General features: G+C 57.2%; 1 protein-coding gene across 9 annotated transcripts; it reads left to right on the forward strand.

Annotated features, from left to right (window-relative positions):
* Positions 1-463: 463 nt before the first annotated feature.
* Positions 464-10,448, forward strand: SLC37A2 (solute carrier family 37 member 2). Of its 9 annotated transcripts, XM_030022633.1 has the most exons (20): positions 464-547; positions 2,603-2,684; positions 2,783-2,870; positions 3,243-3,321; positions 3,531-3,666; positions 4,110-4,186; positions 4,282-4,448; positions 4,875-4,912; positions 5,151-5,333; positions 5,502-5,592; positions 5,671-5,733; positions 6,214-6,299; positions 7,219-7,267; positions 7,553-7,626; positions 8,124-8,202; positions 8,325-8,422; positions 8,741-8,805; positions 9,085-9,133; positions 9,668-9,700; positions 10,181-10,448. In XM_030022633.1, the coding sequence occupies exons 1-18, from the start codon at positions 489-491 to the stop codon at positions 9,125-9,127; spliced, it is 1,557 nt and encodes a 518-aa protein (XP_029878493.1). In that variant the 5' UTR covers positions 464-488; the 3' UTR covers positions 9,128-9,133; positions 9,668-9,700; positions 10,181-10,448. The 9 variants fall into 9 exon arrangements, 8 of the variants coding, with proteins under 8 accessions (XP_029878493.1, XP_029878494.1, XP_040981177.1 ...); XM_030022634.1 differs by lacking the exon at positions 9,668-9,700; XM_041125243.1 differs by having other exon boundaries at positions 9,085-9,131; positions 9,668-10,448.
* Positions 10,449-13,873: the final 3,425 nt, after the last annotated feature.

Below are 13,873 nucleotides of genomic sequence, written 5' to 3' on the forward strand. Positions count from 1 at the left end.
AAACCTGGGGGAGAGGATAGCAGGACTCCCCAAATCCCTGCAAATAAATCCAAAAGCATGGCTGGGGCAGCTTAGCTGAAATCGGGGCACCAAAGCGCTTTGGGAGGCGAGGGAGCGGCAAAGTTAAAACCGGCCTTTTCCGCTGGAAAAACAGCATCTGGGGAAAACCCCGGAGCCCGGCGGAGGGTACCGGCTGCAGGTGAGCCCCCCGCTTAGGACTTGGCCCCCCTCCCTGGTGTCCAACTTTGCTTTTCCCTCTCTCCCGCCGGATTTGAAGTCGATTTTTGGTTTAGGCGGAGCCGGGGACGGAGGGGAAGCTCCGGTTTCGCACCTCGGGGTTGGAGGAGAGGATGGGCCAGGGGCTCCGCGGGGCTGCACCCGGGGCGGGACCGGGGCCGGGGCCGGGCCGGGGCGGGGAGCGGCGGCCCCGCGGGGCGGTGAAAAGGAGCCGCGGGGGGGGGGAACCCGCAGCTCCGCCGCCGCCCGCCATGAGGGCAGCGCTCGCCCCCGGCGTCCGCCTGCTCCGCGCCCTCCCCCGGGACAGCCGGTGAGCGGGGACCGGGGCCGCCGGGCCGGGGGGGGGGGGGGGACGACACCGGCACCGGGCTGGGGAGCGGCCCTGGGCCGGGGGGTCGCTTGCCCGGGGATCAACGCTGGAGCGGAGGTCATTTGCCCGGGCACCGGCACACAGCTAGGGACCGGCCCTGGACCGGGAGGTCACTCTCCCGGGACCGGCACCGGGATAGGGACCGGCCCTGGACCAGGGATCACTTGCCTGGGGGCCAACACCGGACCGAAGGTCACTTGCCCGGGGACCGGCACCGGGCTGGGGACTGGTGCTGGACTGGGGTCGCTCACCCAGGGACCAGCATCGCCCCTTGGGCACTGGGTCCACTGAGAGACCGGATCCAGCCCAGCACCGGCACCGAGCCCCGGGGGTTTTGGCACGACCCAGGAACCGGCCTCACCCCGGTTGGGATGGAGGGCACTGAGCCCCGCTCAGGCACCGCGGGGCTGGGCAGGAGGGATGCGGGGGGACCCCAAGACGGGCAGCAGCGCCCGGCAAGCCTCGAGCTGCGCCTCCGCATGTGCCAGGCCCTCGCGCTCAACATTTAGTGGGATGTGGCCAACACAGAGATCCCACCGGTCCCCCTCCCTTTCGGTGAGGTAACGAGCCCACTGCCGGTTTCATTTTATTTAATATACTTATTTTTTGGAAGCCTGTTGCCAAACAACCCCCATGCTTTTCCATCAGCTGCGATTTTCCCTGCCAGAACATGTGGGGTAAAAAAAACCCCAACAATCTGGCCGAGTAAGGTACCGCACATGAAGTTTCTCTCCCCCTTTCTCACTGCGGCCTCTCCGCTCCCCTTGGGTCAGCCCCACAGCCGTCAGCAATGACTCTGGGGGCCATTTAGTTATTTTTTTGGGGTGGGAACCAGAAATTTCTTAGCTGCGGTACAGTCGCGGAGCCGGCACCTTGGAGCAGAAAGCTGCTCTGGCTTTGCAGGGTGCCTGCAATTGCTGCAGCTTCATGAAGAAGTGAAACTGCAAAGAGGAGCGGGATGGGCTAAAACTGCAAAAAAAGGCTTTATTTCTTGTTTTTTTTCTAAACTTGGAGCAACCCCGTGACACTTCTTGGTGCTGCAGCTGCCCCTGACTGCTTACATCCTCTGTGCTGCTCTAAAACCCTCTGCAAACCCCTCCTGCAAATGCAGGATGGGGCCCCATGGAAATGCTCATCGCGCTCCGGAGAGTGCTGGATCCTACTTGGAATTCTCCAGGCTTCATCCATCAGCTTTGCTGGGAGCAGCATCCCCATTCCCAAGCCCAGACATCATTTTTTCCCTGTTTTCCTCCATTTTCCTGCATTTAATTCAAACAAAAGGGATAAAGTCCCTATGCGGTGGGGGAACTGGTATGGGTATTGCTTGGGGCACCCCCCCCCCTTTTTTTTTCCAGCTTGTCTTTAATTAACGCCGGGAGTGATGATGAATCAGCTGCAGTCTCGTGCCCCGTTTCCACTCGTGACGCCAGGAAGGCGCTTGCTCACCCCGCGGTTTGCCGGGTCGGCAGCTCGAGGAGGTGGAAACACCGATTAGTGCTCCCCCCAAAACTCAGCTGATCTTTTTAAGACGCATCCTTGGCTATTTTGGGGGGGGGGTTGGTCACTTCCCTACTGGCTTGGCTGAGCTGATTCAGCTCACCGATCCGGCAAAGAGTCCCTGTTTGGTGCTGAGGGGGTGTTTTGCTGGGGAAACAAGCAGAAACTAACCCATTTTTCCCCTTTCCCATGAGTTTCTAAGACCCCCACAGGTTAAATAGTGCCTGAGCTGTGTGCGCACGTCCAAAATACGCATCTGCATCCCAAGTGGATTCAACCTGGCCTGATGCTGGCTCTCATCCCCCTTATCTGATATTTTTCTCCAAAAAAGCATGAATTTTGAGGTGGGGGAAGAAGAGCATGGCTAACTGAGGCTGGAGATGTCTGAGACATCCCCGCCAGGCCGGACTTTGCCAGCTGGGATGGTGACAGGCCACCCATCCCTGTCCCCATCCTTGTCCCACCAACCCTGACCTCTCCGCTCGCTTTATCCCGCAGGTATCGGGGACTGACGCTGGTGCTGACCTTCCTCTGCTACACCAGCTACCACCTCTCCCGAAAACCCATCAGCATCGTGAAGGTTAGCTCCAACCTCGCCGCAGCTGCAGGGAGAAGGAACATGGGGACGGGGGGGAGGTTCTCGAGCATCCCGATTTCACCTCTTCCTTCTTCCCGCAGAGTCAGCTGCACCCCAATTGCTCAGCCTGGGGCCCGAACCCCCACAATGACTCCAACAGCAGCACGTGGTGCAGCTGGGCACCCTTCGGTAAGGCTGAGCCCCCCCCCAGTCATCCCCAAAAACTACCCTCATGGCAGTCGAGAGGGGCTCCCCCCGTGCCCTAAGCCAGGTTGTGGCTGGAGATCTTGGCAGGGGGCCGGCTGCTCATTAGGCACCCGGAGGTAATTAAGCAGCCTGTGGTCTGCCCCATGTCCCCGGGCCAAAGGGCAGCAGCGGGTGGCGAAATGGGGGCTGGGGTGGGACCTGGTCCCAACACCAATGGCACCTGGCCATGCTTTGAGAGCCCCCCCCACCCGGGGAGGAGGGTTTTAGGGACAGGGGACAAGGACGAGCCAGCGGCCACAGTGTAGGAAAATAAGATGGGGGCCAGGCTGACGTGGCCCAATATTTCTTTTCCAGATGGGGACAACTACAAGGAGCTTTTTGGGGCGCTGGATAATGCCTTCCTGGTGGCCTACGCCATCGGGATGTTTATCAGGTACACAGGTCCTTTGCACCCCTTTCCCTCCGCACACCAGTTTGCACCACTCTGCCAGGAAACTGGTTTCCATCGGGATGGGGTCATGCTAATGGGAAAGCAGCCAGGTGCTGGGATCCACTCGGGATTCGGGCTCTGGTTCTGCGATAATGCCCATCGGCGGCATCATCCGTGACAGCTCCTGTCCGCGCTCTTCCCTCTCTCTGCAGCGGCATTTTCGGGGAGCGCCTCCCCCTGCGCTATTACCTCTCAGGGGGGATGGTGCTAAGTGGGCTCTTCACCGCGCTCTTCGGCCTCGGCTACTTCTGGGACATCCATGTCCTCTGGTACTTCATCGTTGTGCAGGTGCGTCCATGCTGGAGGATGCCCAGGCTCTGGATTTTACCACTGTGGCCTCATCCCAGTTTTTCAGTGGCTTTCAGGGATCAGGGTGGCCCAGTTTCCGAGGGGGAGAACGCTGGGCATTTCCACTCCCCGCAAAACCTGGTCGCATGTGGCGTGGGTGCCGAAACCACCAGGCACGCCCATCTCACCGAGCAGGGCGGGCGGCTGGTTTGGCAACACCAGCCGCTCCCAATTTAGCCAAGGGAACGATGCAAACGGATCTGGGGTTGCCCCAGCGGGAAAAAAAAAAAACACAAACCAAGTGTTTTCTCGACAGCTTTGGGATGGGGGTGGCTATCTTTGAGCCCTGCTGCCCAAAACGGCACAGGGGCTGTGCTCCATGGAGCAAGCTGGCGCTCACCAGGTGCCAACGCTGCCACGTGGTGCTGCCCATCTCTTGCCAGGTCTGCAACGGGCTGGTGCAGACGACCGGCTGGCCCTCCGTCGTGGCATGTGTCGGGAACTGGTTTGGGAAAGGAAAGTGAGTGTTTGTCCGGCACGTCCCCCCCTCGTCCTCATCCCTGTCGGCCCCGGCAGCCACCCTGGCCATACCAACCCCGGCTCTGTCCCTGCCAGGAGAGGTTTGATCATGGGCATCTGGAACTCGCACACCTCCGTCGGCAACATCTTGGGGTCGCTCATCGCCGGCGTCTGGGTTTCCTCCGCCTGGGGCCTGTCCTTCATCGTGCCCGGCATCATCATTGCCGCCGTGGGCATCATCTGCTTCTTCTTCCTTGTGGAGTGTGAGTAGCATGATCCAGGACACAGCAGATGAACAGTGTAATGCCAAAACCAGGGGGGAACACAATTTTTCGCCTTGCCTGTCTCCAAGCGTTTTTGGCAACCCCAAATACTTATTTCCAGTTTGTGGTGAGCAGGGACGTGGACCCAACCACCACAGGGATGCTCAGCTTCCTTTGGGGTCATCCAGGCAGGCTCAGCCACTGTGCCGCTCACTCCTCTCAGCCTGTCTTTCTAAGAAAGATTTGGGAAGCCCTTTGGGATTTTACTGGGTTTTTTCACTGCCGGGAAGCGGATACCCAGAGATGCAGCCCAGCCCCGGGGTGTTCCCACCCCCACGTTTCTCCCCTGCACCGTGAGATGCTGGAGGGAGACCAGGTGGAGCAGAGCTGGTCCAGGCTCTCAAGGGATCTCCTTTCTGCCTGCAGATCCCGAGGACGTTGGCTGCAATCCACCTCTGCATCATGTGAGTTAAATCGATTCCCAACGGGCTTGTGCTGGGCTGGGTGGTCGCTCAGTTTACAGCAAAACAACCAGGGCGTTGGTCATAACATCAGAAATTAGAGCGATGTTCAGTTATCACAGAGGATGCTTGTTGCTGTTCCAGTGTGAGCATCCTCTGGGTCACATCCCAGCAGTGAATCTGACGTTTCAGGCCCTTCCAGCAACGAGAGCCACATCTCCTGCTTACGCCTTGCTTTTAGATGGCCTCCGACGAGGAGGATGCTGGAGGAGTGACCACCAGTGAGAAGGATCCCGAAGCAGTCACCTCCAACGAGGGGCCGCTGAGCATCTCAGGCCAGAGCAGCACGGATCACTCTGACAGCCCCACGGAGCCCGCCGAGGAGCCCGAAGCCATCAGCTTCCTCGGGGCGCTCCGGATACCCGTGAGTCGTGGGATGCCCCTTGCATCATGATGGGGATGGAGGAAAGAGCAAAGCGAGGGCAGCTCACCTCAGCAATGGGGTGTCCACCAGGCAGAAAATTGGGGGAAAACCCACCATCTGGAGGAAGTTGGGAGAAGGAGGCTCCTCTGATGTCTTCTCTCCTCCCAGGGCGTGGTAGAATTCTCCCTTTGCCTGCTCTTTGCCAAGCTGGTGAGCTACACCTTCCTCTACTGGTTGCCCCTCTATATTGTGAACGTTGGTGAGTTTCTGGGGACAGCGAGGCAGGAGCGAGCTTGGCAAGGGGAGCATCTCCTCACCCCTCTCCTCTCTCTCGCAGCTCATTTTGGTGCCAAGGAAGCTGGGGACCTCTCGACCCTCTTTGATGTTGGGGGCATTTTAGGTTTGTCATGTACCTGGGTGGAGGGGATGGATTGGGGATGATTTGGGGAAAATCTTGGCTTTGAGGGAAAGTCCCCTCCATGGAGCACTGCAGTGAGGTTTATTCAGTGTTCATAGCACTCGGCAGAGAGCAAATGCCCCTCACTTTTATTTTGCCAGCCAGGTGACCATCACAACACCTTTCCTCTGGTCTCGTTTGCTCAGGCTCTTCTTTTTCTTAGATAAGTAATACATTTTGCAACTGTGGAGGGGACCAGAGCTGCATGCAGGTGTAGGGAAACCATCTGCAGGGAGAAAGTGGTGTGGATAAATCAAAACTCTTCACTCTGATATTATTATATTTAACCTTGGGGACATCTTGCTCAAAAGTTGGGGGATGAAAGAGCATCATAGCACAGCATCCCATTGGATTTTGGGCTAAGCTGGGGCAAAGCTTTGCAGCTGGGGTGGCGTGACTGACACCTGCAACTCCTTCTTGCAGGGGGGATCTTCGCCGGCCTCATCTCTGACTACACTGGCGGCAGGGCCACCACGTGCTGCGTGATGCTGGTCGTCGCTGCTCCCATGGTGTGTTGTCACGCGGGGAAAAAACCCAGTCACGAGGGTTTCCTCTCCTCTGGCTCCTTTGAGTCACGGCCGCCTTCCTCTTCCCAAGTGCCTGGGATGAGCTGGTCATGCGCTTGGCTGAGATGAGAGATGGGATCGAGCCACATGCCCAGATGTTCCCAGGGTGGACATCCAGATCTGGAGGCTGGGAGGGGATTGTAGAGTCCCTGACAGCTAAAAAAAAAAAATCCCTTTAGGGGTTTTTAGAAAGAAAATACCCTTAGGGTTTTTTTCTCCATCATGCCATAACCCTGCTCTGTCTTAAAGCCTTGAGGGTCTCACTGAGCCGGTCCAGCTTTTGTCTCTTTGGTTGGCATCCCAAAAGCCCCCATGCCGACAGCCTCATTCTCTGCCGGTGCTTGGCCGGGATGTCCTTCCCGAGCACCTGCACGGAGCTCGTTTGGCTTTGCTGCCGCAAAACCGCGGCTAATTAGCTGTAATCCAAGCCTGGCTGGCTCCGGGTTGTGAGACTCTCCCCTCTGAAGAAGCTGGCGAACACTGGAAAGCAGAGAGGCCGCGTCATGTCCGCATCCCCTGATAGCGCCGGCGGGGCAAATTACCGTCTGGCTTCAGCCGGCGGGGAGGCATGCGAGCCTCGCCGGGCCATAAATCGCGGCAGCACCTCTGTTTGCCAGCTGCCAGGTATTTCATCTGGCAGACAGACAGCAGGACGCGGAGCCAAGGGCATGCTCGGCTCCCCGTCCTGGCTGGTGCTCTCCTCTTCAAACGCTGCGCAGAAGGGGGGTCTGCGAAGCTTGGCGCCGGCAATAATTCAGGTCCCCACTTTCTCCATCCTGTCCCTGGGGTGCTGCTGCAAGTAAAACATTTGGGAAAGCAGCTGGAATAGCCGTAACTGGTTCATCTTGTGTCTCTTTTCCAGCTGTTCCTGTATAACCACGTTGGCCAGAATGGCATCGGCACATCAATAGGTAAGGAGCAACTCAGTGCAGCTGGCTCCTGTCACTGAAGGGGTGATGGGAGATGCTGTGGGCTCACCTGCCTTTATTTCTCCTCTCGAGCCAGTCTGGGATTTGGGGGAGGGTGATGCTGGATGAGGTCTCCTGGGGAAAACGGGAGATGAGCAGGCAGTGGATGTGCAGGACAGCGATGTCCACACAGGGGCCGGGGACAATGGACCTGACGTCCTGCTGCTCCCTGCACTTAAAGATTTAATCTCTTCCCGGTTACCTCCGTGGCCGTCTTGTTCCTCATAGCGATGCTGATCGTCTGTGGCGCTCTAGTTAACGGGCCCTACGCCCTCATCACAACAGCGGTTTCGGCAGATTTGGTAAGAGGCACAGCTCAGACCCCACCACGCTGCCCTTGCTCATCCAAAGGCTGCTCCCTCTTTCCTGGAGGGATGTCTGCTGGGATTTTTGCATTTTAGCTTTGTTTTCCAATGCCTCTGAAGCCCAGCAGAGATGGGTAGGGCTGTCACATTTCGTGCTGCGGTCCACACGCTCCCTTAAACACAGCCTTTTTTTTTTGTGTTGCTTTTTCATCTTGGCCACGTGACTGCTTCAGCCCTGCTGCGTCTCCCTCTAAGCGCAATCAGAATGGAAAAATTTGCTGGGATATCACCTGGGATTGCTGGCTGTTGTTGGCAATCCTGGTTCTGCTGTGGTTTGGCTGCAGGCAGCATCCGAGTTTGGTCTTCCCATCCACAGCTGGGTCCGATACATGGAAATTGCTGCCCGGGGTGTGAACGGCCTCACGCTAGAACTTGCTGGCTGTGGACCCCAAAGCCGCTTTTCCTCCTTACATTTTACTCCTCCGTCCCTACAGGGAACACACGAGTCTCTCAAAGGAAATGCCAAAGCCCTTTCTACTGTCACGGCCATCATTGATGGCACAGGATCCATAGGTATGTACAGCTGGGGGATGCCAGGCGCCGATTTCCCCCCAGCACCGCAGCGCTGGAGGGGTCCTGGTCCCCTCTCACCCATGAACAGGGCATCTCCTAATGCGGCTTGTGTGCCCTCGCAGGTGCTGCCCTAGGGCCGCTGCTCGCAGGGCTCATCTCCCCCACGGGCTGGAATAACGTCTTCTACATGTTGATAGCAGCCGACGTCTTGGCTTGCCTGGTAGGTCCCTCCTCGGTGGGACTTGTTTTGCTACCCTGGATATTCAAGGGCTCCCTTTTAGTTGCCTGCTCGCCAGCGGAGGGCAGGGACGGTCCTCAGGAGACAGCCAGGCACAGGACAAATTGCAAAGCCCTCCAAACCTTTGCCTCCATTCACTTGGCTTTTCCCAACGACCTCCTCCACATACGGTTTTAGTTCATACAATCTTCCCCAGGAAAAGCCTTAAAATTTATCTCTCAGAGATGGAAATGCTCATGCCAAGGCTGGTGGCTGCAGAGCCGTCAGCCCCGTGGCGACCATCCACCTTTCCTCTTGCAGCTCCTCGCTCGTGTGGTGGTCAAAGAGGTCCGTGGGTGGTGTGGCTACATGGCGAGGAAGAGAGGGTATGTACGTACCGCCCCGGGGCGGCCTCTGGTCCTGCGATGCCAAAACACGGCGTCGGTGCCGCTCCGGAAAGACATTTGTTATCCCTTGCTGTCGCTGCTACATCTCCATGTGGGCATCACGTCAGGCTTCACGAGGCCATCTGCCTGACGTCTCGCTCCTGTGGGCACAAAGAGACGTTTCCACCTCAAGCCAGGGCAGCACCCCGGGGGATTTTAGCCATCCGTGCCTCGCAAAACTCTCTCGGTCCTAAACACACCATCCTTGTGTCTTTGTAGCTCTAGCGTGCAGCTAACAGAGTCAGTGCTGGATGGGAAGTAGCTCGGTGTGAGTATCTCCGCTTGGAGCCCCAAGGATTAAATGCAATGCAAGCCTGATTCGCCCTGATTTCGAGTTTCGCTTGGCAGGCTTAGCCTAGAAACAGCTGCTCTGCTGATAATTTAAGGGCCAAGATCGAGATTTGGGAATCAAAGGATTAAATCACGATGGCCAGGGAAGATAGTGCAGACGGGCGGGCAGCGCATCCTTGTCTCCAGCTTACTTACGAGATGTTAGCCCAGATGCCCGATTGATTGGCATTGATTAATGCACTTGAAACAGCCGAATTTATAGGCTGACTTGCCCACCTGTGCTAATGAGCTTGATTACACAGAGTCCAGGCTTGCTAATCAAATCCATGGCCAAATCACTGCAGTGAGGGTATAAGTAATCTCCAAATCAGCACTGGTCCGTCTCCCGACTGCCACCAAAGCCCCCGCACAAGCGCTGAGGGGGAAAGGGCTGCAGCCAGTACAGTGGTGGGGGTGCCAGACCCCAGACCCCCCCTGAAAATATTTGGTCCTTTATGTCTTGTGTTTGCAGGTGAAAGACCAATAGTCTGGGCCTCACGCTGTGGTAAGTGCGGCCCGAATCTCCTTCTCCAGCCACCGGTGGAGGGCTGTCAGACTTCGCTCTCTTGTGCTGGGGCTGGTTGGGGCCAGGACTGTCCTGGCTGGGTTGACACCATCCCCGTTTGCACCAAAATCCGGCTGGTTTGTGCTGGCAGAAGCAGCTGGCTCAGTTTGTGGAAATTGTGCAACACCTTAGAGGGCTTTGGGGAGCGCATTGTCTCCAGAGCAGCTTGCAGAGCGGAGGCGCAAACGCTGGGGGTTTTTTTGGGGTGGATGTTTCAGCTTTGGCCAGAGACGAAATGGTGGCTGGATCACCTCCTAGTGCCTGCTTCTCCTCTGGGCTTGCAGTGCAGATGGGGCTGGGGTTTCCAGCAGAGCCGTTTTCCCTTTCCATCTCTCTGGCAGCACTGCAGCACCCATCATTGATCCCGACACCTGCCGAATGGCACCCACCACGCTCAGCCGCTCGCTTCTCTCCCCACAGGTTTAAGGAGTTTTGACGTGTCCCCCATGAGCCGCCCCGAGCTGAGAGGCCCGGAGGGAGGAGAGAGGCTGGGGCACGCCGGGAGCGCGTTCATCTCGGCAGAGCCGAGGCACGGCCTCAGGCACGGCCCCACGGGCTCGTACCGCCACCGTGGGTTTGCTTTGGAGGGAGGCAGCAGCGAGGAGCAGTCCGAGGGCCCTGGCCGACTGGTTTTCTGGGCCGATTCTTCGCCGTCGGCCACTTTATTAATAAAAACATGCGAAACCAGTGTTGCCACTCTATGCGCTTTCATGGTGAGGCTCGGCCAGCTCTGCGTGAACTTGAGGGTGGTGATCGCACCCTTCTTGCTTTTCTCCACGTGCAGCCTCTCATTTGCAAGCCTGCCCCATCCCAGTGCTTGGTATTTCAGGATATCAGACCAGAAGGACTGCACCAAATCACTTAAGGCACTGCCTCACCGACCAAATGCCGCTTATTCTATGTAAAGAACATCCCCAGGCTTTTCACTGAGCCCAAATTAAGCTGGTTTCGCTCCTCATCTCATCCCACTGCAGAAAAAAACCCACGACCCAAACCAGCATTTTTCCTGATTATTACAATTCCTAATTCACACCATTTAGCCCCAAAGAAGGACCCGTAGCCATGCATCAGCCCCCGCACCACAGCAAACAGCTGCTCCCACGCTGTGGACACTATTAGTCCAGCGTGGGCAGCTGATGGTCTTCGTTAGATGCCTCCTAATTAGGAGGAGCCGTGCGACAGGCGCCTGGGAGCCCCCGGGAGGTTAAACCGGCGCCGCTGGCCTGCAGGCCACGCGGGCTCCCCTGGGCAGAGGTGGGTCTGGGAGGCCCCAGCAGCGTCACTTGATTAAGGTGGGGGCCAGCTGTGTGGCCAGCTGTACACTACACTCGGGGGGGGGCCCCCGACTTTGATGTGTGAGGAGCCAGGGCACACGGGGCGTTTGTGAGCCGTGGGGTGTGTTTCCCAGCCTGCTCGCCATCGAGGGATAGCGGCCGGGCAGGCTCTGGCTCTCCGCCCAGGGGAAAGCAGCGCTGGGTGCCAGGGGCTGCGTTTATGCCTGGTATAAATCTGAACTCTAATTGACTTCACCTCCTTGGATCTTAACCTGAGGAGAAAACATCTGGGCCTGATGTGATTTTATTAAGTGCTGATTTCATCAGCGAAGGGGAAAAAAAGAAAAAAAAAAAGAAAACCTGCCGGCCAGTTGGATCAGCTCCCTGTAAACCCCTGCAAGGTGATGGAGTGGCGCAGGGCGAACAGGCAACTCAGAGTGGCGGCTGCACGTTCAAGGTGGCTGGATGGCAATGGCCTTCAGTCCCCTCCACACTGACCAAAGATGCTCCACGGGGCTTGAAAACTCGCTGGTTGCCTGCAGATCCCTGGGGGAGAATGCAGGAGAAATGTTGGGGCAGGCAGAGAAAAGCAAAATCCCCAACTGCTGCTTTTTCCCAGGGAGATAACCCCCGCCGGGGCCAACCCTGATGGAGCCACAGGGAGAGGTGTCACAAGAGGGTCTGTCCTCAGCAGAGACGAAGGGCTGACACCACAGCATCCCCAGGCTGCATGGCTCTGGGCAAATGTGGCCTCTGGCAGCACAAGGGTCAATGATGCCAGCGGAGATGCCGTGCACTGGGCTGAGAACGGTTATTTCGGTGCTTGTGTGACTAAGCTTTTGCTTTGCTTAATTGCCATCCACCTTGTGGAGGAGGACGGGGGGGTTTGAAACACGTTTTCAAGCAAAAAATCCCACAAGCCCTGACACATGCAGGGGCTTATTGCAAAAGCAAGTTGGTTGGGTTTTTCTTCCCCCTTCCTTCCTCCCCCCTCCCCCGCCTGTTCTTTCAGCTGCTCATAGTTTTTCCGGGACAAATTTAGGCCTGGGCCATGTCCCACTCATGTTTGGAAAGTCTGAACAGCCTTGGCTGCGCTGCCGGGAGCGAGGAGAAAGGGCAGACGGCCCACAGCAGTTTTAAACTTAAAAAAAATAAGGAGCCAAATGCCAAAGAAAACCCCAGATCTCATTGAGATTTTAGAGATTGAGGGGTGGGCGGGAAGGCAGGGAGGATCCCCTCGGTTTGCCCCAGCCAAAGGACTGTTTAAATTGAGCAGAGCTCCTCCGGGAGAAGTCTGCAACTCACCTCGTCTTATTCCTCCTCCACCAGAGAAGGGGCCACTGCTTTTCCCCCTGCCACGAGCCCCTCCGTCGCAGCGTCGCAACGAGGGGGCTGTGCAAGCTAGGAGAGCACGAACATGCGTCCGCTGCTGTCCTGCGGATGGGAAAACATCACGCCTGAAATGAGCTCATTAGGAGCCTGTTTGGTAAACGCAGAGCTTGGGTGTTTTTCTATAGGTGACACCACGGCCCCCACCGCAGCAATACCGTTTCAGCTGAGCTTTGCCGGGAGGCGGCCTGGGAAAGGGTTGCACATATTTCGGAGGAATGCTGTTGGTCCGCCGGGCTGCTGTGAAGGTGAAGAGGTGGCTGGGGCACGGTCCGCAATTACCTATGCAAGGAGCAGCCGGCAAACGCTGAAGGGCTTTTTAATTAGCAGCCAAAGGCAAAGCGGGATTCAACAGCAGGGAAGCTGAAGTCAGCAAAGTCAAGGTGGAAATAAGAGGCCAGCTTTTACCAGTGAGGGTAATTAAGTGCCAGCAGAGCGCAGCACGAGGCGTGAGGAATTGCCGTCATTCAAGGATCTTAAATCAAGGAGAGGAGTTTCTCCTGCAGACGCTTGCTCTCCCTCCATCCCCGCTCTGGCACCACTCACTGCCTGGCATCAGGCAGGAGGGAGCAGTTCAGCAACCCTCAGGCTGCGTGAGCCTGACGAGCTGGGTGCCAGCATCCCGGTGCGGGAGCATCCCTACCTGTTTCTAACAAGCCAGGCAGGGAATTTAGGGGAGAAAAGGGCTGTTTTCCCACCTGACCTGAAAGCAGTTTGGCCGCCCTCCTCCTGGCGCTTGCGGTATCTTGTGCAAACATCCCTTTTGGCACGGCAGGTTTCTCTCGCTGGGATTTAGCACCATTTTTTGCCTGCACGGGGCTGGCTCCTTGGGACACGTAGCACCCAGCGCTCCCACCCTGAAAGAGGAAAGCTGGGATCATTTGCTCGCAGTTTTGGGAGAAGGCTGGGCCAGAGCAGGGCTCCTTGGCTATAACATCTTCTGAGCTCCCAACACCTTCGCCAGTGACTGAGAGGTTGGGATTTAAGCCAAACCCGCCCTCCTGCTACACTTTAATTGGAAAAAAAAAAAAAAAAAAAAAATCAGGGTGCCAGACAGAGGCAGATGTGCTAGCAAGAGGTTATCCTCCAGGAGCCGAAGGTTTGGGTGGGGGACAGCAGCAAAAAATCACAATTTGGGGCTCGTTGGAAAGCAGCTCTGGCTCATACCAATTCCTTGACGTGGTCTTTCCTTTCCCAAAAATAAACAGGAACCGTCTGGAAAGCCCCTGCGCGGGGAGGAGCAGAATTGCCCAGAATAAATAAATACATGGAGAGAGCCCGGGTTGAGTTCATCCAGCCGGTCATTCCCCGCTGCCAAGGGTGGTAAAGGATGAGGATGGAGCTCGAAATGTCTTGGGGGGGAGGGGGGCGAGAGCCCAATTAATAGGACTTTCGGGAAAGCACTGAAATGGCCTCCTCGTGCAGGAGCCACCATCCCCCTCCTGCAGTG

Source organism: Aquila chrysaetos, chromosome 8 (assembly GCF_900496995.4).
Source record: "Aquila chrysaetos chrysaetos chromosome 8, bAquChr1.4, whole genome shotgun sequence".
In the NCBI taxonomy this organism is placed as follows: Eukaryota; Metazoa; Chordata; class Aves; order Accipitriformes; family Accipitridae; genus Aquila; species Aquila chrysaetos.